The sequence below is a fragment of the Rhincodon typus genome, chromosome 11 (genome assembly GCF_021869965.1).
Source record: "Rhincodon typus isolate 14 chromosome 11, sRhiTyp1.1, whole genome shotgun sequence".
NCBI lineage: Eukaryota > Metazoa > Chordata > Chondrichthyes > Orectolobiformes > Rhincodontidae > Rhincodon > Rhincodon typus.
The window spans coordinates 58,809,901-58,830,333 of record NC_063342.1 but is presented as its reverse complement, the minus strand read 5'-3'; the positions used below and the strand labels follow the sequence as shown (position 1 = coordinate 58,830,333).

The following is a 20,433-nucleotide window of genomic DNA, read 5'->3' as shown; positions in this document are numbered from 1 at the left end:
AAGGTGGAAATTACTCATCCCTTATGAACCTTAAACCTTTTAATTTTAATTGAATTTGTGTTTCTGGGTCATTTAACAAATCCTGATCATTTATTTACCAAAGTCTGTTTAGATGGTCTCTTCAGTCAATCCAGAAAATTAAATAGAACAGATAAACAAAATGAAGTCTTAATGTGGGTCTTTTCAAATAAATGTGGATCAAGGGTGTTCAGAAGTTGATTGATCTCAATGTAAATATGAACGTTAATGACAGCTTCATGACTAGCAAATGCACTGGATATTTATCTAGGTGAGACTCCTGATATAAAATCAACTTTTTTGAAGCAGTCAAACAAATGAACAAAAATGTTTTTACACTTCGGTGAGTTTTGATTTTGAGAGTTGCCTCATTGCTTGGCCTCCTACATCTGAATAATTTCCAAATATGAAATTGTGACGTAAGCTATATGATAACTAGCGTTCTTAATATAGTTTATACGAGTGAACAATCTGCTCATTTCCGACTGTTCATATTCACAATTGTCGGATTCCCTTTTTTTGTAATTAATGAAGGACCTGCTGCTATGTACAATTTATTTACCTTTCCTCCTTGAATATGAAAGGTAGAAATTACTCTACGTTATGAATAAGTTCCTCGAAGTGCTTCAAAACACTTTACAGTGAATTGCTTTTGGAATGTTGTTTTGCAAAGTGGCAGCAAGCTACGTCAGTAACATGGCAAAACAGTGAGATGGGTGACCATTTGGCCTGTTTATTTTTAGGTACACCTTTTGAGGCAATACTGGGGTGGACACCAGAAGAACAGTCAATTGTATCTTCACACTAATTTAGTATCACCGCCAAATGCTCCAAGTTAATATCGAACCCAACAGCACAGTTTTCTGACAGTACAGCAGTAAGACTGGATTATGAGTTTAAATCCCAATGTTGAACTTGACCCAGAGGTGAGGAATCACCGGCTGGCACAGGGGTGCAAGCTGTTGTAGACAAGTAACAGTCTGTAAATTTTCTACCTGAGTCCCAGCCCTCAGTAGTAAAAATGTGGCATGGTCATGGATTGCATTTTCGTCCCTTGCTAATTTCTTTCAAACTAATTATAATTGCAACAGTTTGGAGCTGGGGCATGTTTCTGTGCAATCTGTTCCTTTGTATGTAAGGTCTTAGTTGAATTGAAAGTTTGTTAGAGCCACAAAAGCGTCCACCCAGATCCAATCCCTACCGTATCCCCGTATTTACCATGGCTACTCACCTAACCTGCATACCCCTGGACACTATGCGCAATTTAGCATCGCCAATCCATTGAACCTACACATCTTTGAACTGTGGGAGGAAACCCACACAGACACGGACACTGTGCAAATCCACAAGGACAATTACCGAAGGCACTATGAGGCAGTAGTTCTAACCACTGTGTCACCCAATTTGTTTTATAAGTCAGAGAGTCATAGAGCACGGAAACAGATCCTTTAGTCCAACCAGTCCATGCCAAACATAATCCCGAAATAAACTAATTCCACCTGCCCACTCCTGGCCCATATCCCTCCAATTTTTTTTTATTCATGTACTTATTCAAACATCTTTTAAACATTGTAATTGTGCCCACATCCACCACATCTTCAGGAAGGTCATTCCACATGGGAACCACCCTCTGTGAGAATGAGCAAATAAGCAAACAGCAAATGTGCAGACCTGTGTTGTAAGAGGGCTGTTGCTGTGCCATGATGATGCAGAAAGGCTGGCATGCGTGGGATGCTACATGTTGGATGCCAGTGTCTATAGATATGGGGTGCATGGGCTGCTGCCCATGAAGCATGCCCTGAGATGTTGATGCTGGATGTTCAAGATGGAGATTTGGAGGAGCAAGCAGCGAGCTGCTGTCACAGGTACCCACTAACTTTTGTGTCAAGAATTCTTGGCACCTGGTTTCTATTTGGCAGGTGGTAGAATAGGAACTTATATATTAATGAGGCAAGATTAATTAATAATGTACATCATAACGAGCAATAATCCCTATTAATAGGTCTTTTGCCACTTACTTGTAATAATCTCATCTCAGCCTCCAGGCTTTGCTTGGTAAATGTGAGGTGGTGGTCTCAATGGCAAGAAAGGCCTCACTTGACATTGAACACAATTCTTCCAAATTCTTCACTATTGTTAATTTTTTGGCGTTCACGATCACAGTTATCTAAGATAGGCAGTCGGTAATTTGTCAGTAATTTTTTCATGGTTTACTGAGTTTGCAAAGAAGTATCAGTTTAGATATGATATGTTAGTTAATTAGATAAAGAAAGTATACAACAGTGACAATTGGTATCAGTGACTGATACCAGAGGACAATCAAACTGTTGGCATGAAATGATCTTGTTAAAGTGGCGGGGGCAGCATCCTGCTCTTTTGCTGAGGTGGTAGGTACTCTTCTTTTGGTCCATCTTCCATCTGCCTAGTGAGGACTGATCAATGAAGGTTACTCTGTAGGGACCAACTGATGAGATCTGCTGCCTACAAGGTCTGCTTGATGAAAACTGCCCTCAGAACATCCCTCTGCCCCAGCCCTTATTATATCATATTTCCAGGGGGCAGGTGACTTACACTGTGTCTATCAATTGTCTGAACTCTTTTGGCCAATGGCCATGGGACAACTATGTTAGAGGTGACAGAAATGGCATTCCATGATCCCCTGGATGCAGATGCCTGTGGGAAAGCAAAGATCAAAGGGAATTTATTGGTGTTGTGTGAGGGAGGAGAAGGGGGTGGTGAGGGCAGAGGTACAGGAAACGGATGGGACATTGCCACGTGTGGCCTCAGAAATGTCCACTTCTAACCTCAAATGAGGTTCCACTGGTCATCATCCTCTACCCTACCAGTATCTGCATCCATCGCACGACCATTCGCCATCCCCACCACCCTCAGCAGGATGCCAACACCAGACATATTTTCCCCTTCAACAACAACAAAGTTGCTGGAAAAGCACAGCAGGTCTGACAGCATCTGTGAAGGAAAAAACAGAGTTAACATTTCGGGTCCAGTGACCCTTCCTCAGAACTGAACGTCAAGGAAAGATCACTTTCACAAATCTGTTGAAGGGTGTTAACACTTAGGTCAGTGGGGACATTTTGTGCCATAAAGTTACTCTATGTGGCTCCAGCAACTTTGTTTTTGTTCCTGATTTACAACATCCGCAGTTCTTTTGTTTTTTTTATATATTCCCCTCCCTTCCTTGTCACCATTCTGCAGGCACTGTTCCCTCTGGGACACCATGGCCCACTCCTCCTCCACTCCCAACATCTCTCATAGCACCTTCCCATGCAATCACACATTGCCCATTTACCTCCTCCCTCCTCACTATCCAAGGCTCCAAACACTTCTTCTGTGTGACTTTACCTGCACTTCACTCAATTGAGTTGCTGCTCACAATAGGCTCTCCTCTACACCGGGGAGACAAGTCATGGACTCGGTGACCCACTTTGTGGAACACCTTCGTTACGTAGAAATGACCCTGAGCTTCCCGGTTTCCTGCCACTTCCACACAGCACTGTGTTCCCTGGCCTAACACCTCTGAGTCGGAGCCTGCAGCAGGGCTCCAGTGAGGCTCAGCACAAACTGGAAGAACAGAACAAACTCACTTTCAGCTTGTGGACCCTGCAGCCTTCAGGACTCAATATCCAGTTCAACAATTTTAGAGCCTCAGCACCTTCTTCCATATCTTTTCTGCACAGGCCGTTGTCATGACACAGGCTGCTTCAGGCACAGCCAACCTCATTTTCACATGGAGCCCGTGATCAGCTTTTCTTTCTCACTGCCTCATAATTATCCATTCCTTTGTCTGTCTGCCTGCTCTTCTTGCTCTTTCTGGGCTACATCTCCACCTGTTGCAGGAGTATGAGCCGTCGCTGCCATCTGCACCTTTTCCTAGCTACTATCAGTTTTGACGAAGGGTCACTGGATCCGAAACATTAACTTCACATTAACTCCACAGATGCTGCCAAATCTGCTGAGTTTCTCCAGTGATTTTTCTTTTCGTCCGCATTTCTTTCACTTTCACCACTCGAGATTTAAAACTTTTGAATGGTTTTCATGAGGGATATTTTCTTTTCATTATCAAGTGTGTACAGGTTAGAGTTGTATTAGATTGTTAGGAGCTGTTTTTTTCATCTACACATTTCTCCAGTGGTCAGCCCATGAACGATATTGAGTGATTGGCTTGAGAGATGGGTGGGGAAGGGGATGAGGAGGTATGGGGTTGGTTTAAGGCATGAACTGACTTGGAGGGTTGGACAGGGCCATAGATTGGCTTGGAGGCAGCAAGGTGATATGAGCGGACATGCAGTAGATGGAATCATGAGTTGGCATACAGGTGACATGGTGTGTATGAGGGGTAGGGGCTTGGCTTCTAAAATAACTGGAACAAAGAAGCAAGGCAGGTTTTCTAAATAAACCCATTTGATAGTGGTTTGCCCCTTTGAACAGTTAAAACCTGCTTCCAAGGCTGATTGGCCCAACTCTATCCTGCCCCGCGAATATTTATTATAATCATGTACTTTAAATTGAGGCAATTTGTCCCCTCATATCACCTTGCTGCCTCCAAGCCAATCTATGCTCCTACTGACCTCCGATGTGGATAAGTGACCTTCCAGTTCTGTGCAGGAGCTGCACTGTTTGTTGGTGAAGGCCTCATATCCCAATTCCTTCCCCTCCCTTTATCACCATTCTCTACTGTTATTATTTATATAATGATGTGTACTTTTAATAGGTCAGCTTTATTTAAAAGATTTGATATAGCAAATGCAACTTTATTTTACTTTCATTATTTAGTTTAAGTTTTGTTTTGTTTATGCAGAGTCTATGAGTGTTATCAAGATTTCAGTCAGCAGTGTAACCATCCCCTGAGCCACATGGAGTAACTTTCTGGCACAGGATGTCCCCTCAGACCTAAGTGTTAACACCCTTCAACAGATTTCTCAAAGTGATCTTTCCTTGACTTTCAAACGAATCAGTTCTTGAGGTATTAAACTTAGTTACTTGCAGGTGTTTGACATGGTACCTCACTATAGGTTAGGTCATAAGATGAGAACTCACAGTGTGGGACATAGTATGTTGGTGTGGATAGAGAATTGACTCATGGGTAGGAAACACCAAGTGGGGATAAGGGGTTGTTTTTCAATTGGTGACTCATGAGCAGTGGTGTTCCGCAGGGATCAGTGCTGGGACCGCAACTGTCTATCATTATAGATTAATGACTTGGAGAGGAAGTGAATGTACTGTAACCAAACTTGCAGATGACACAAAAATAAGTGGAAAGGCAAGTTGTGAGAGGGATAGAAACAGTTTACAGAGAGATATTGATAGGTTAAGTAAATGGGAAAAAAGTTGGCAAATGGATTATAATGTGGGAAAATGCAAAGTTGTTCATTTCGGAAGGGAAAGCAAAATAACAGAATATTATTTAAATGGAGAATAACTGCAGAAAGCTGTAACACACAAAGGGACTGTGGGTGCTTGTGCATGAAACACAGAAAACTAGCACACAGGTAATCGGGAAGGCTAATGGAATGTTGGTCCTTATTTCAAGAGGGTTAGAGTGTAAGAGGAGGGAAATCTTATTGCAACTGTACAAGGTGCTGGTGAGTCCACAAATGGAGCACTGTGAACAGTTTTGGACCCCTTATTTAAAGAAAGATATTGTTTCATTGAAGGCAGTCCAGAGAAGGTTCACGAGGATGGTCCCTCGTATGGAGGGATTGTCTTTTGAGCAAAGATTAAACAAGTTGGGATTCTATTCAATGGAGTTTGGAAGAATGAGAGATGATCTGAATGAAACATGTCAGATTCTTATGGGTAAATGCTGAGACGATGTTTTCCCTCTTGGCAGAGTCTCGAAGCAGAGGGCATAGACTCAGGATAGAGGAGCACCAATTTAAGACTGAGATGAGGAGAAATTTATTTTCTAAGAGGGTTGTAAGTCTTTGGAACTCCTTGCCACAGACAGCTGTGGGAGCAGATTCCTTCAGTAAGTTCAACACTTAGATAGTTTCTTGATCAGTCGAGGAATCAAGTGTTATGGTGAAAGGGGAGAAAAGAGGAGATAAGGAATGTTGGATCAGCTAATGATCTTATTGAATAGTGAAGCAGGCTGGAGGGGCCGATTGGCCTACACATGTTCCGATTTCCTATGTTGCTATGGTCTTATGGTCTTTGAGACCCATCTATTTGACTAAACATATAGTCGCCCCTCCTAAAATTCCCCTTCTTCATATGCTGTTGACTTTGGTGAGTAGTTCTGGAAAATTGGATATAATGTTAAGTGAGGCCATTCTCAATGTTGAGATCAAATGGTTGCACTTTTCAATCACGTTGAGATGGGATTCTCACTATTGAGTGAATTAACATGGATTCTCACTGTTTTTTACCCTCATTGGGGGAGATGATGGTCTAGTGGTATTGTTGCAAGACTATTAATCCAGAGATCCACATAATGTTTTGGGATCTGGCCTACTTGTGACTCCAGACCCTCAGCAATGTGGTTGACTCTTGACTGCCCTCTGGGCAATTAGGGATGGGCAATAAATGCTGGCCGAGCCAGTGACTCCCTCATCCTGTGAATGAATGAATGAATAAAAAAAAGGTAATCTCATGTCATTAATAGGCAGGCTTCCATTCCCTGGAAACTAGATACCGAGAATTCGTGACATGGAAGTCAAAGCAGATCCCTGGTGACTCCAGCTCACTACTTTCTCCTCCAGACCTCCATCTTGGACCACTGGCGCCAACACCTCAGGACACACTGAATAGGCAGCAGGCACGTGCACCCACGCATTCCATGGTTGTTGGTACCTCACATGTACCAACCTCACCACAACATTGCAGCAAATCTCGGATCTACTTACAGTACTGTTCTACACTTCAATGCTGCACCTTGGAATGCACCAGCACCTTTCATTGCAATGCAGCTGCAAGCACACTTTGTACACAGGGTTGCAGCTTATAGCTTAGGCCAGGCTGTGTCTCAGTACCGTCTACTCGCACTGTTAGTGCTCACTCACTTTGCAACTCTGTGGGTGCTGACAGCATTCTTCCCTTGCCTGATCTTGCCTTGACTTTTTGTACTTTGCCCCCTCGATGAGAGTTTAAATGCTCACTTCCTTCTGTCTTGCCTTGCCTTTTAGCACAGACACAAAGCTTGTTACGATTGTCAGCTATCATCAGTCAAGGGATGGACACTTTGCTCTACAGCACTGTCGTATCTCAATGATACATCTATAGCTTGTGCCAACAGCCCATGTGGCAAATACATTGTATGTACGTCAACTGAATGGCCACGTCTCAAAGTTGAATGGGATTGGGAAACATTTCAGCCATGATCGGATGGTGGAGCACTCAATGGGCTGAATGGCCTAAGTCTGCTCCTTTATCTGATGGTCTTATGGAAGGGGAGCAGTCCTCGTTCAAATTCAGGGGACTGCTATCAATCAGGAGTTTTTATGTAGAGTCGGTGAAAGATCTCGTCTGATATCAGTCCAGGGTGTGGGATGGAGAGCTCAGGACAGCTGTGGCCAGGATCTTTTTCTTGGGGGGCAAGTGGGGAATGCCAGGAGCTGAATGTCGGGCACCCCACTACCCGTCTCGTCTCTTCCTGCCCTACTGTGGGCTGTTATCCCCTGTAATGAGACTATGGGAATGAGTGAGTGAGATGAAAGTGGCTGGCTCAGCTGTCAGTGTTGGAGTAGGTGGAAGAGAGGTGGTGCTGAGGTGTCCCAGTTCAGTGAGTAGGAGATGCAGAGGCTTTGCAGGGTTAGTAGGCAGGAGGAATTGGTTGGGTTGGGGGTGAGCGGAGAAGATGTCTCAGGCAGTCGTGAAACTGGTAAAGCATGAGTTTTGGTGGGAGGCAGTAGCAGAGATATAATGAGGTGGCAGAGAGAAGAGGGTAGCATTTACACTGGTGGAGCAGAGAGTGATGGTGACCTTCCTGTGACATCACTGTGCATTTCTCTCGATAGTTGAGATCACGCTGGCCCAATTGGCAACCATAGCCCAGTCTACCATGGGCTGGTGTTCTGACCTCCCCTGCCGGTCCCAGGGCAAGAGGACAGCTCTTGTCTGAATCCCCCATCCACCTGGACCTCCCTGTCATTCAGCAGGGCACCAATTTCTCCTTATCTTCCATCTCCAGGGTGCATGTCATAAACCAGGCGGGGAAGCTCTGGACTTATGGCATTTGAAGGTTGCACAATGACCCTTTTAAAGATTGAGCCAGCAGCAGGGGTCCCCAGCTGTCCACCTGTGATGAGTATTTCTGGTTATGGAAAGTGGGAGAATCGTGCTAGCAGTGGATGCCATGGGGCTGGGGAAGCTTGTCAATGAAGCGAGTTTGGGATGGCTGTGTGAGAAAACGTACTTGGCCTCCATGGGGGGAAACCCTCCATGAAACTCACCAAAAATGGCACAGCCAAAATACAGTCAGATTTAGCCCAGCCTTTCGAGTCCGATATGTCTCTTCAAGTTCAGAGGGTGACAGGTTAGAGTGGGCATGGGGAGCAGAGAAATGAAGGCGCTCTGTGTCCCGTCAACAGGTCTTAATAAAAAAATCAGAGTGCAGATAACAGATCGGAGGCTTATCAAACTTGAATGCTATCTCTGTTTTTCTCTCCACAGAACCTGCTAGACGTGCTGAGTTTTTCCAGCATTTTCTGCTTTTATTTTCAATTTCCAGCAGCCACACTACTTTGTTTTTACTAATAGCCGATTCTCTTCAGTGAAGTTTAAATTATGTTTGCACAACTTTTTAAAGCAATAAGTGACAAATCTTAAAAGTGCACATTATTACTAAGTAGAACATAATCGGGACTTATGCTTTATAAGCTCGCTTCATACATGATACCTGCTTAAGAAAAGTCAGTTTGCATTTTCTAAATAATCTTCTTATTTTAGATACAGGTTGCGGTGTTGTGTTCAAAGGTGGGAGGGTCGACAGTAAAAGACAATGTTTAAGCATTATCATGTCTGGTTGTTTGATGCATTTGCAAAGATCAAGCATAGACAATACCATTATGAAATTTCAGACTCAGACAGAATTATTTGGCTCTTTCGTCTTTTTTAGAACTATGGACTTGAAACCGAGAACCTCAAAACATTATCGCACAAACTGAACGCCTCTGCTAAAAATCTCCAGAATTTCATAACTGGTCGGAGGAGGAGTGGGCACTATGATGGAAGGACTTCAAGAAGATTGCCAAATGATTTCCTGACGTCAGTAGTGGATCTCATAGGTGCTGCTAAAAGTCTTCTGGCATGGCTGGACAGGTAGTTCTCAGATTGTAGTCATTTGTACACTATGAGTGAAAGACTGTAAACGTGTGTAGGGTTATTAATTGGTTCAAATCAATGGAACTCTTATTTGCCTTGATAATTAAATTTCCAATCATCCTAACTACAAATCCTACACACCCTTTTGGGTCAAACAGTAGCTTTGTCGGTACATACTGACTAAGAGATAAGTTTCAATTGCATAAATTTCGATTAAAAATAGGTTAAAGAAGTTGAGTTTCAATAAATAAAATTCCTAAATCCGCTGTTACTATCTAACTGGAAAATATCTCAAGAGTACTTGAAATATTTAGTGATTTGAACCATGAATAATGTGCTGAATAATTCTGTTTAAAACTGCTTTATCTGAGTGTATTTCATTAACACTGATTAATTAGTTTTATTGAACCTACTCTCTTCCTCAAGTTGGTTTATTGAACTTGCTTTTTCCCTGTCAGTTGTTGCATCATTGGACCTCCAAGCTGACAGTTTAGCCCAACATTCGTGTTATGTCAGCATACATTTTTAACCTGAAAATATTGATGCTTAACACTGCTGTCTCTCAGTGATTAGAACCCGGGCGGGCCGGGGGGGGGTGGTCTTCACTTCCACCCATGGTGGCTGTCTGTATGGAGTTTGCATATTCACCCCGTATCTGCATGGGTTTCGTCCAGATTCCTCACACAGTCCAAAGATGTGCAGGTTAGGTGGATTGGCCGTGCTAAATTACCCATCATGTACAGGGATGTAGGCTAAGTGGATTAGCCACAGGGTTACAAGGATAGGGTAGGGGTCTGGATCTGGATGGGATGATCTTCAGGGGGTCAGCATGGACTCAATGGGCCGAATGGCCTGGTTCCATGCTGTAGGGATTCTAAGAATCTTTGACACATTTTCCAGTCAAATAGATCTCAATGGTGTAGATTCTATGGGTGATCATTCTCGTATATCTTTCTGTTAGAAACAGTGCAATTATAGAACATAGAGCATGAATGTAAAAAAAAGAAACCAACATTTACAGGACTTTGACAGAAAAGAAAGGAGCATGAAGAAATTCAAATTTTCATGGATGTTCAGAGAACATATAAGTATAAGCTTAAAGTCCAGCAGCAGTTACCGCGGTCTAAGTCCAGAAACTCACCTTGAATTCAGACAGAGATCGAACCAGCAATATGGTAAGCTGTAAAACGTATAAATACCACCAGCAGGTGGCACAATGTAATGCATACTTAGAGAGGTCAAGTAAACTATCTGCCAGGCACCTTTATTACGACAGAGAAAGTGAAGATTCAACAAATGTTAATTCCAAATGAAATTTGAATTTTTATTGAGGATAAGCTGTGAATTTTAAGAGTCACTGGCAACCATCTACCCATGCTCAATGGGTGGTGGCCAGTTTAGCTGAGTGCCTTGATGTTACCTGGAGAATATGCAGTGAATGATATGATGATCAGCCAAGATGGCCACCATCCATTCAAAGATAGCCAGCTGTACATGACCGATGATGCCAGTGATTCTTGGTGTTGATAGCTTTTCGTTAGAAATGTAACAAGGTTTGGGGCAGGTTTAGCAAGGAATGTCCGCAGCCACAATAAAGAAAGCTTTTGCCGACTGTGGGGTCGATGTGGAGAAGCGTTGGCCCCAGATCAAGTTCAGTATCAGGAGGAAAATAGAGAAAGGATCATAATCGTTAGGAAGGCAACTGAAGGGGAAAGTGGCCAATGATATGGTAATAAGAACGCAACAGACAGGAATCAATTAGTGAAGAAAACAGCCAAGAAATAAAAAGTTGGAAACATAACATCTGAAGCCAAAAGCACTCCTCAATGCCGTCACATCTCTGAATCAAGCTGAAATTGTAAGAAAATGATCGCTGTCCTGTGGCCAGGCTCATTTTCGATAGAAATCATTTCAAATTAAGTCAACAGCCAAGTATTGTAGATGCTGGATTTAATTTGTATTTAACATTTGTCAAACTCCTACTTACTCTGTCATTATAAAATTTTCAGGTAGATAATTTCACTTGACTTCTTGGTGCATGCATGTACTTTGCACCACCTTGTGGTAGCGTTTATACAATTCCCAGCCATCTGATAAAGCCCAGAGTTATTATTTGTGTGCGGGTTTTCCGATCTTACTTTCCAACAATGAGACTGGAGAAATGCACCCCAGAGTATGAAACCCAGATTTTATTATTTGGATTTTGCATCTGCTTCCAAGAGAAAGTTTGCAGATCAATTCCTTGGCCACAACAACAATCCTGAGTGATCCTTTGCCTACATAACTCTATCGAGGTAGTAATCATTATTAGAAATGTTCATGGCTTGGCTCTGCAAATTTGACAGATGCTATATAAATACAAGATCTTTATTTGTTAGATGTCTGTATGCTTTCTCTGTTTTCCAATTTTTCCAAACTACAGATGCCCCCTCCAGAAATCTATAGATGATACTTGTATGTGCTTTTAACACTTGTATATGCTGTTGACACTAAAACTCAAATTTGTTACTTAAAATGAGTTTATCTAATAAAAGAAATATAAATTCTGTTTTGTTGACAAAGTGCAGTGTGGATCTGGTGAAATTGGTTCTGTCCTGTGATTAATTGTGCTTAAGGGAATTTTTTAAAATTAATTACAAAGTCATAAATTGGGCTATCACTGAGATACCTATTATTTTATGTTGTGTTAATGGTTTTCAACCATATTCTATATTTACCAGTAGTTTTGTTTAAGCTGCTTTAATTGAGCCTTCAGACATGGATAAATTATTGAAGACTGCTGATGCAGGTAATAATGTGACCATTGCTCTCATCAATAAATGCAGTGGCATTAATTTCTCTATCCAGAGCTACAGCACAATAATATTGATCAGAATCACGTTAAATAAAATGAGATTAGTTAATTGATTTATTGTTTGCAGTTGATCACTGATGGCAATGAAAGTTCTACCCAAATCATTGATATGGAATGATAATGCCTTGAACAACTAGGCTTGAATTGTCGCTACTGACTCTGCAGACAATGGTCCTGAAGGTGTGGGAGATTTCCAGCTTGCCGGGATTTACGCAGGCTTGGAGGGCCGAAGGGCCTGCTCCTGTGCCGTAATTTTCTTCGTTCTTTCTTCTTTAGTTGGAATCGTGCCAGGCAGAGGTTAGTGCAGAGCTTGCCAGCTTTGGAAGCAGGCTTAGGGAAAAGCCTGGCTGAGTGCTCTGACAACTGTCTGCAACTTTACAAAAAACAGTCAAAGATAAAACGGCCCTCACCTCTCTCATCCTTTCAATCCCCACTCACCCACTCTGCAAGCCCCATCCGTTCCAAGCCATACATCTCCTTTGCCAGGACACCTACCATACCATCTCAGTCAGCATTCACCATGGGCAGACCTCATTGCTCGTGCTGAGATTAAATGAAGTTCCACGATCTGAATTTTTCCCGTTTCTCGGACAGAGTATTTTGCCGAGTCAGATTCGTGGTGTGCGGTCCACCATGGCTCCCGGTGACTTTTCTCGCTCAATCTTCAGTTTTTCACCTAATTTATTGTGTATCTGGGCTCTGTGTTGCCCATTTTATGGACTCATGCAACAGGAGTGAAAAAAGTAATTGCCATTGCAGGGACCTTGTGTGCATACTACTGGTGCCATACTTGAAGTCTAGCTCCACACTACCTCAGATGCTACACGCTGGGAACTCCCTTTTTTTAAATTCACTCATGGGATGTGAGTGCCAGCAAATGTTGTCTGTATCTAGTTCCCTCTTGAGAAGGTGGTGGTGAGTTGCCCTTCTTAAACTGCAGTGTTCCAATCACTCCAGGTAGACCCACAATACTGTTAGGGAAAGAAGTCCAGGACTTTGACCCAGTGACAATGAAGGACCGGTGATATATTTCCAAGTCAAGATGGTGAGCAGCTTGGAAGGGAACTTGCAGAGAAGATGGTGTTCCCAGCTATCTGCTGCCCTTGTCCTTGCAGAAGAAAAGTTATGGTGGACTTGAAATGTTAAATCTGTTTCTCTCCCTACAAATGCTGTCAGTCCTACTGAGTTTTTTTCAGCATTATGTGTGGAAATAAACTTTTGTTGTGGTGAAAAGGCCACACGAGCCTGCAGGGCTCAATGTTACCGCATATCACCTAACATTACCTTCTCTGTTGTCCTCCTACACATTTAATCATTGCCCATGAAGCATAATGAAGATTGCTAAATATTTCTGGAGAGAGATAAAAGAGAAAGGGAAAATAAACCTAAAAAACACAGAAGAAATGAAATGCTTCACAAGTAAAATCAATTTTTTAGGTTTACAGATGTTGATCAATCGTAACCTTTAGTGTAAAATAATGGTGTAGTGGTTATGCCAATGGATCTGTAATCTGGAGGCTGAAGTTAATGCTAAGGTATGATACCAACATAGCAGAAGGAATTTAATTTTAATTATTAACATCCGAAATCGAAAGCTTGTCTCAGTAATAGTAACAGTGAAACCCACCTGCTTCACTAATGTCCTTGTGAGGAGGAGACCTGTCATCCTTATGTAGCCTGGCCTGGCCTACATGTGACTCCAGATCCATTGCAACATGGTGATGATATGTGTCGTTTGAAATGACTAGGGATGGGAAACAAATATTGGCCTTACCAGATGCACCCATATCCCATGGAAAAAAAAACACACTTATTATGTTATTATACCATCAGTTGAATTCTAATTTTTACTACATTTTAAAGCAAGTCAGGTGGCTAATAGTCAAAATCCCTGCTTCTCAGGCCAGTCAATCAGTGAGGACTGCAATAGCGCACCCTGTGGAGAAGAAGGGTATTTCTGAATGCAACCTCTGGGGTTCTACATTTAATTGCACAAGTACATTGCTGTCAGATTTACCCTGTAATAACAGTAACTGTTGTTAACCTTACTGTTATTATTGCACCAAAATCAAGCCAACAAGCTATCTGACTGCTGTAGTACTGTGATAAGCATTAAACCGCACTATAGTTTTGGGACTGCCTGAGAAAATAATTATAATCGTTATTGTTTTTATTCACATTGTTCTCCTGCCATCATGATGATGCCTGCCAAGCCTCCTGACAGGTTTGCTAGTCTTTCCACAGGATCTTCATTTTCCTTGGTCTTCCAGTTCTTTTGAGCTGCTAATGTTAGCTGCAACTTTGTTTATATAATCTAGACTGACATCTCATTGCAGAATGAGTGTGACATTGTCAATTGTGTAATCATTCAGATGAGATGTTAAGCTCAGGCTTCATCTGCCTGCTCCCATGATTCAAGGGGTGTTCAAGATCTCACAGCAGTGTTAAATGAAGCAGATGGCATTTTCTTGGTGACCTGGGAACAACTGTTTGTCAGCCACCAGCGAAAGAACAAATGGCAGTTTGCTGTTGCTTGTGGAATATTGTGTGGAAAATAGCTGGCATATTTGTCTGCATCACAGCACATTGAGCATTTAAAAGTAACTCATGGTATTGGAGGCATTTTGACGAATTGCTAAAGTGGTAAGGGACAGTATAGATTTAGGTTTTGCTTCTAACTCTCTGCAATATTATGCACCAGCTTAATGTAATTCAGTTACAGCACATTGATGTCAGGCTTCAATCTGCCATTTGTGGAATTTATTTTAACTCTTTCTATATGTACATGTTCATGTGGCAAAATGTCTTCAGCCTTGAATCTGTTGAATTAAATTTGAAAAATGCTTTTGGAGTGATGAGACTTTCCTTGATCAGCAGCAGGAATATGAAATCTCCATTTCCCCTCTGAAATAACTCCACAGAGGCTGGTATCTGCCATCAGTTCACCCTTTATTTACACGTGCACTGAACTTAGACTCTAACCAGCCAGCTCAGAGCCAGCCCCTGGATTGAGTAGAATCACTGAACCAGGGTCATTGTACTAATCAATTTTAAGACAAAAATATTGGGATACTTACATTTATGATAGTTTTTATGCTGCTTGACAGAAAAATCTTGGTACGATGTGGACCTGCATTTCAGATTTTTATGTCTGGTATTTATCGTGACATATTCTGCATTTTTTTTCTATTAGATCTCCATTTGCTGCCGTGACAGACTATTCTGTTACTAGAAACAATGTGATTCAACTCTGTCTGGAACTGACCACTATTGTACAACAAGTAAGGAAACTCCTTTTCTGTTCAGAAGTTGCCGTCTATTCATCATGCAACTTATCTTTTTTTATTTGTGTATATGGCTGTTGTTGGTTTGCCTGATCAAAATTAGCAATTTCTGATGAATAATGATCCCACGTGTTTATAAGTTTGGGTTGGAATTGCTCAAAGTGAACAATTTACTGCCACCCTCGCCAAGAGGTAAAAGATACAATTTGGGCATGGCAATTAAATATTTGTCTAATCTAAACTCACTGAAACAAATACAATTGTATGTTTTCTACATTTAAGCCAAAGTACTGAAAAATTTGTCAGAAAAAAGTTGTCTGAAAAATCAAAATTTGAAAATGAATGAAATTGAAGTCATTTGGATTACTTTTCAAGGAGGCTGATAATGTATACCACTCAGCAAATACTGTAAGCAGAACTGAAGCTACCTTTAAGCTTAAAAGAAATTATGCTGCTTTTCAACACTCTTTAATATCCTGTTTCCAGCTGAACCCAAACTCTTGCTAAGAATAAACTCCAAACAGCAGTTATCGTGGGTTTAATTCATCTAATATCAAAATTGTTTCATTCTGTTAGAACTCGTGGATACTTTTTTGTTGTTAAAATTGCAACAACTCAGTTATAGTGAATAAAGTTACCTCCGTTTAAGTATCTATAAAATATGACTTAGACCATATGACCTTAAGATACTGTAGCAGAATTAGGCCATTCAGCCCATCAGGTCTGCTCTGTTGCTCAACCATGGCTGATATGTTTCTCAACTCCATTCTCCTGTCTTCACCCCATAACCCTTGATCCCCTGACCAATAACAGCCCATCTATCTCTGTCTTAAGTACGCTCAATAACTTGGCCTTCATAGCCTTCTGTGGCAATGTGTTCTGTAGATTAACCATCCTCTGGTTGAAGAAATTCCTCCTCATCGCAGTTCTAAAGGGTTCTCCCTTCACTCTGAGGCTGTGCCATCAGGTCCCAATCTCTCCTACTAGTGTAAACATCTTCTCCACATTCATTCTATCCGGGCCTCTTGGTATTCTGTAAGTTTCCATCAGATCCCCCCATCATCTTCCTAAATTCCATCAAGTACACACCCAGATTCCTTAACCACTCCTCACATGACAAGCCCTTCAGTCCTCGGATCATCCTTGTAAACCTCTTCTGGATCCCCTGCAAGGCCAGCACATCCTTCCTTAAATATGGGACCCAGAACCGCTCACAATATTCCAAATGCAAGTCTGACTAGAGCCTTATACAGCCTAGCAGTACATTTCTACACTTTCATTCAAGACCTTGCTTTAAAAGTGGAAGAAGTATGCAAATCTTGTTGTTATGCCTCATGGTCAGTATGATAGTATACCTGTAAGAATCATGCTCACAATATCATCACTGCATTATAGCACATGACCTGAGAGAATAAAGATGCCATACTCCATCTTACCTCAGATCACTTGAAGCATGACACGCTACTGAAAGCATAATTCTCTATTGTAACGTAATGGTTTAATACTATCACTTGGTTCTGAGGAATGTAATATCTGTACGTAATATCTAGTTTTAATAAATATCTAATGGAATGTTCAGTACCATAATATCCATGCCCAGTTTCTTATCTTACAGGAGATAGTATATGTATTGCTGTAACAAGGAAAGTACACTGTTGGAGGCAAATTAACACCAAATATTGTAAATAACAATGAATTTCCTGATATTTTCTCCCACGTTTCAAATTTTGTAACATGAATTCTTCCATACTGCACTGATAGTTGTCCTCATTATTTTTCCAAGTCTAAAAATAAATACTTTACACTCTATCTGAATCAGCTTCTTTCACATTTTGTAAGGTGACTTTGACAGTCTCTGCTTGCCTTTATAAATCACTGCCCAAATCATCATGAATTCGAAACCTTTGCTCTCTTTGTGTGCATTAACTGAAAAAAACTTATTTAGAGCCCCAGAAAATAAATGTTGAGGACGTTTTTACTGTAAGCTGCAAGCATAGAAATTAGAAGTGATGTGACTCATGATTAAACAAAAATTTAACACCTACCTTTTCCAAACAAGCTCCAAAACTAAAAATAGAGGTGACATTTATTCATCGCTATAATATTTCCAATGTGTGGGTAGCCTGATGAAACTGGGGCTGAAATGTCTACCTCTCTACCAGATGGCTGTAGATTTGAGCTTCAAGGTTTTCTGTTACTCAAACCTGCTAACTGCTGCTTAGGTGTGAATTTCACTAGTTCTTAATGTGAGTCTTGCGTAAGTGTACAGAAAATTTCTTGACATAAGGCATCTCCGTGTGGGTGCAGGAGTGGGAATCTTGGTTGGAAATAGACTTCACATCCAGTGACATAATTGCTTCCTTGTGAATGTGGATTTTAATCCACAAAAGTACTTTTAAGCAGGAACCTCTATGACAACTTAGTCCAGCAACCACTTGACAAAGTTAACTAGACCAAACAAATTATAAAACCTTTAGGCCATCACAAATACTATCTCAGGATGAGAAAGTGCACAATCCTGTATAGGTATTAAAGGAAGACACAAAGAATACAATAGAGGGATTGAGTTCAAGAGCCATGAAGTTATGCTCCAGCTATACAAAACCCTGGTTCGGCCACATCTGAAATATTGTGTCCAGTTCTGGATGCCTCATTACAGGAAAGATGTGGAAGCGTTGGAAAAGGTGCAGAGGAGTTTTACCAGGATGTTGCCTGGAATGGAGGGAAGGCCATACGAGGAAAGGTTGAGAGAGCCAGGGCTTTTCTCTTTAGAATGACAAAGGATGAGAGGTGACTTGATAGAGGTGTACAAAATGATCAGAAGTATAGATAGAGTGGACAGCCAGAGACTTTTTCCTAGGGTGGAGGTAGCTATTACGAGGGGGCATAGTTTTAAAGTGAGTGGAGGTAGATATAGGGGAGACGTCAGAGGTAGGTTCTTTAAATAGAGAGTGGTAGGGGCATGGAATTCATTGCTAGAGAGGGTAGTGAAGTCGGCCTCATTAGGGGCATTTAAGTGGCTATTAGATAGGCATATGGATGATAGTATAAGGGGTAGAGGTTAGATAGACCTTAGGTTTAGGGTAACAGTTCGGCACAACATTGTGGGCCGAAGGGCCTGTACTGTGCTGTACAGTTCTATGTTCATAAACCATGGTGCAATATTTACACCAAAGTCCATGGAAGAGCTGTACAAATCGAAAAGGAACTCTTTTGTGCACCTGGAAACCCTGAAATCAAAAGGAAGGCTTTCGCATGGATTGAAAGAGGGTGAATCAAAATAAAGGGTTTGCAAGAGAGTTGAGGCTTTAAGAACATTTGCAAGCTTTCAAACCTGATCGTCACATGCGATCAATTGTTTTGAATGAAACCTTACAATATCGCCAAGTCTGAATGTTTAACAGTGAAATGTGACTAAAAGAGGCAAGAATTTTACCTGAACTGTGTGTCACAAGTTTGTTGTTAAGGTATTTAAAACGTGTGCGTTTTCTTGTATTTTGAAAGCATCATGGACAAGAAAAGTCATGAGAACAGAAATGCTTTCTTTCCTTATTGGGTGGGAGGGCAATGAATGTGAGATTTTTTTTAAAAACGGTTATGTTTTAAAATAACTCATAACAGGTGAGACAGAATATTCTGGACTTGCTTTCTTCTTTCCTATGTGGGTATTGCTGGAAAGGCCAGCATATGTTACCCATCCAATTTCACTTGAATTAAGGGTCTCGCTAGGCCATTTCATGGGACAGTTAAGGCATATTGCTGAAGGGACTGGAGTTACTTATAGACCAGTCCGGGTAAGGATAACAGATTTCATGGGGATGAGATTCTTACAACAATCAGTGAAGGTTATCATGATCACCGTCATTGAGGCTAGCTTTTTATATACAGGATTTATTAATTGAATTCAACTAACATTAGCTGCTGTAATGGGATTTGAGCTGTTGACCTGGAGCATTAGCCTGAGGCTCTGAGTTACTAGACCAGTGACAGCACCAGTACATTATCTCTGCCTGTGATCTGATGGCCATGAAGAAAGATACCAAGCCAAGACCTATTGAAAATCAAGTGACCATTTTTGTCACATGACATGAAAGAGTTAGTTTCTTTTGGGACCCTGACTCTGAGAGACAGACAGACAGACAGACAGACACACACACACACACACACACACACACACACACACACAGAGACAGAGGAAGAGAGAGAATGCCGCGCCTGCTGTAAAGAGCAGGAATTATTTTTGTGTTAGCAACCAACAGGAGCTGGTGAGATCCGGTTTCTTGTTGAAAAGAAGACAACAGAGGAGATGAGAATTTTGGCAAAGCAACAATGAATTGGTGAGGAGGTCCTTGCTGGTGGAAAACTTAGGCAGCGGTAAATTTTCAAAAGACACAAGAAGATTAGACATGGCAAGGAAAAGTGAGCCTTGTGGAAAACTGGGACTATCTGGGTCCTTACTCTTGTAATGCTACATAATAGCTAGAAGTATGTGGTGAACTAAAAGAAGTTTTAAGGCCTTTCTCAACTGCATTAATTAGTGAATGCAAAAGTATCATTGACTTTAGTTTGTATTAGTAAGGTATATTAAAACAGCTTTGAACATGTGCCTGATTTGTTTTTGAACAGTGATATATAGTCCATAAAATATTTTTTGGAGATGAGTGAAATTGCACACCGTGTTTTAACAGTCCATCCTGTTGCAAACACTATGCAGGGATTGAAATTTAATTACTATTGTGTGAGAGAGGAAAAATCTCTGATTAGCATACTTTACACGAGAATGAGTCTTATCTCCTACACCCCCTCAGTCCCTGCAATTTCCACACACTCCCAGCTGTAAGATTGTATTGTCTTAATAATTTAAAATCAAGCTGATATACTAGAGTGTCAAAGTTAACATAAATACTTTGCTTTTAAATTTTACACCTTTGTTGGCAATGGGGATTTGCTTCTGACTAGCTCAAATTTTTTTCAGTGTTAATCAACCAAATGCTG

The 20,433-nt window shown here is 41.3% G+C and overlaps 1 protein-coding gene across 1 annotated transcript in view; it reads left to right on the top strand.

Annotated features, from left to right (window-relative positions):
- Window positions 1-20,433, top strand: part of cnksr2a (connector enhancer of kinase suppressor of Ras 2a) — a 410,446-nt gene that overhangs the window by 108,769 nt on the left and 281,244 nt on the right. The window contains 2 exon segments of the mRNA XM_048602521.1: window positions 9,095-9,297; window positions 15,348-15,435. Of these exon segments, the coding sequence (XP_048458478.1) occupies window positions 9,095-9,297; window positions 15,348-15,435 (291 nt within the window).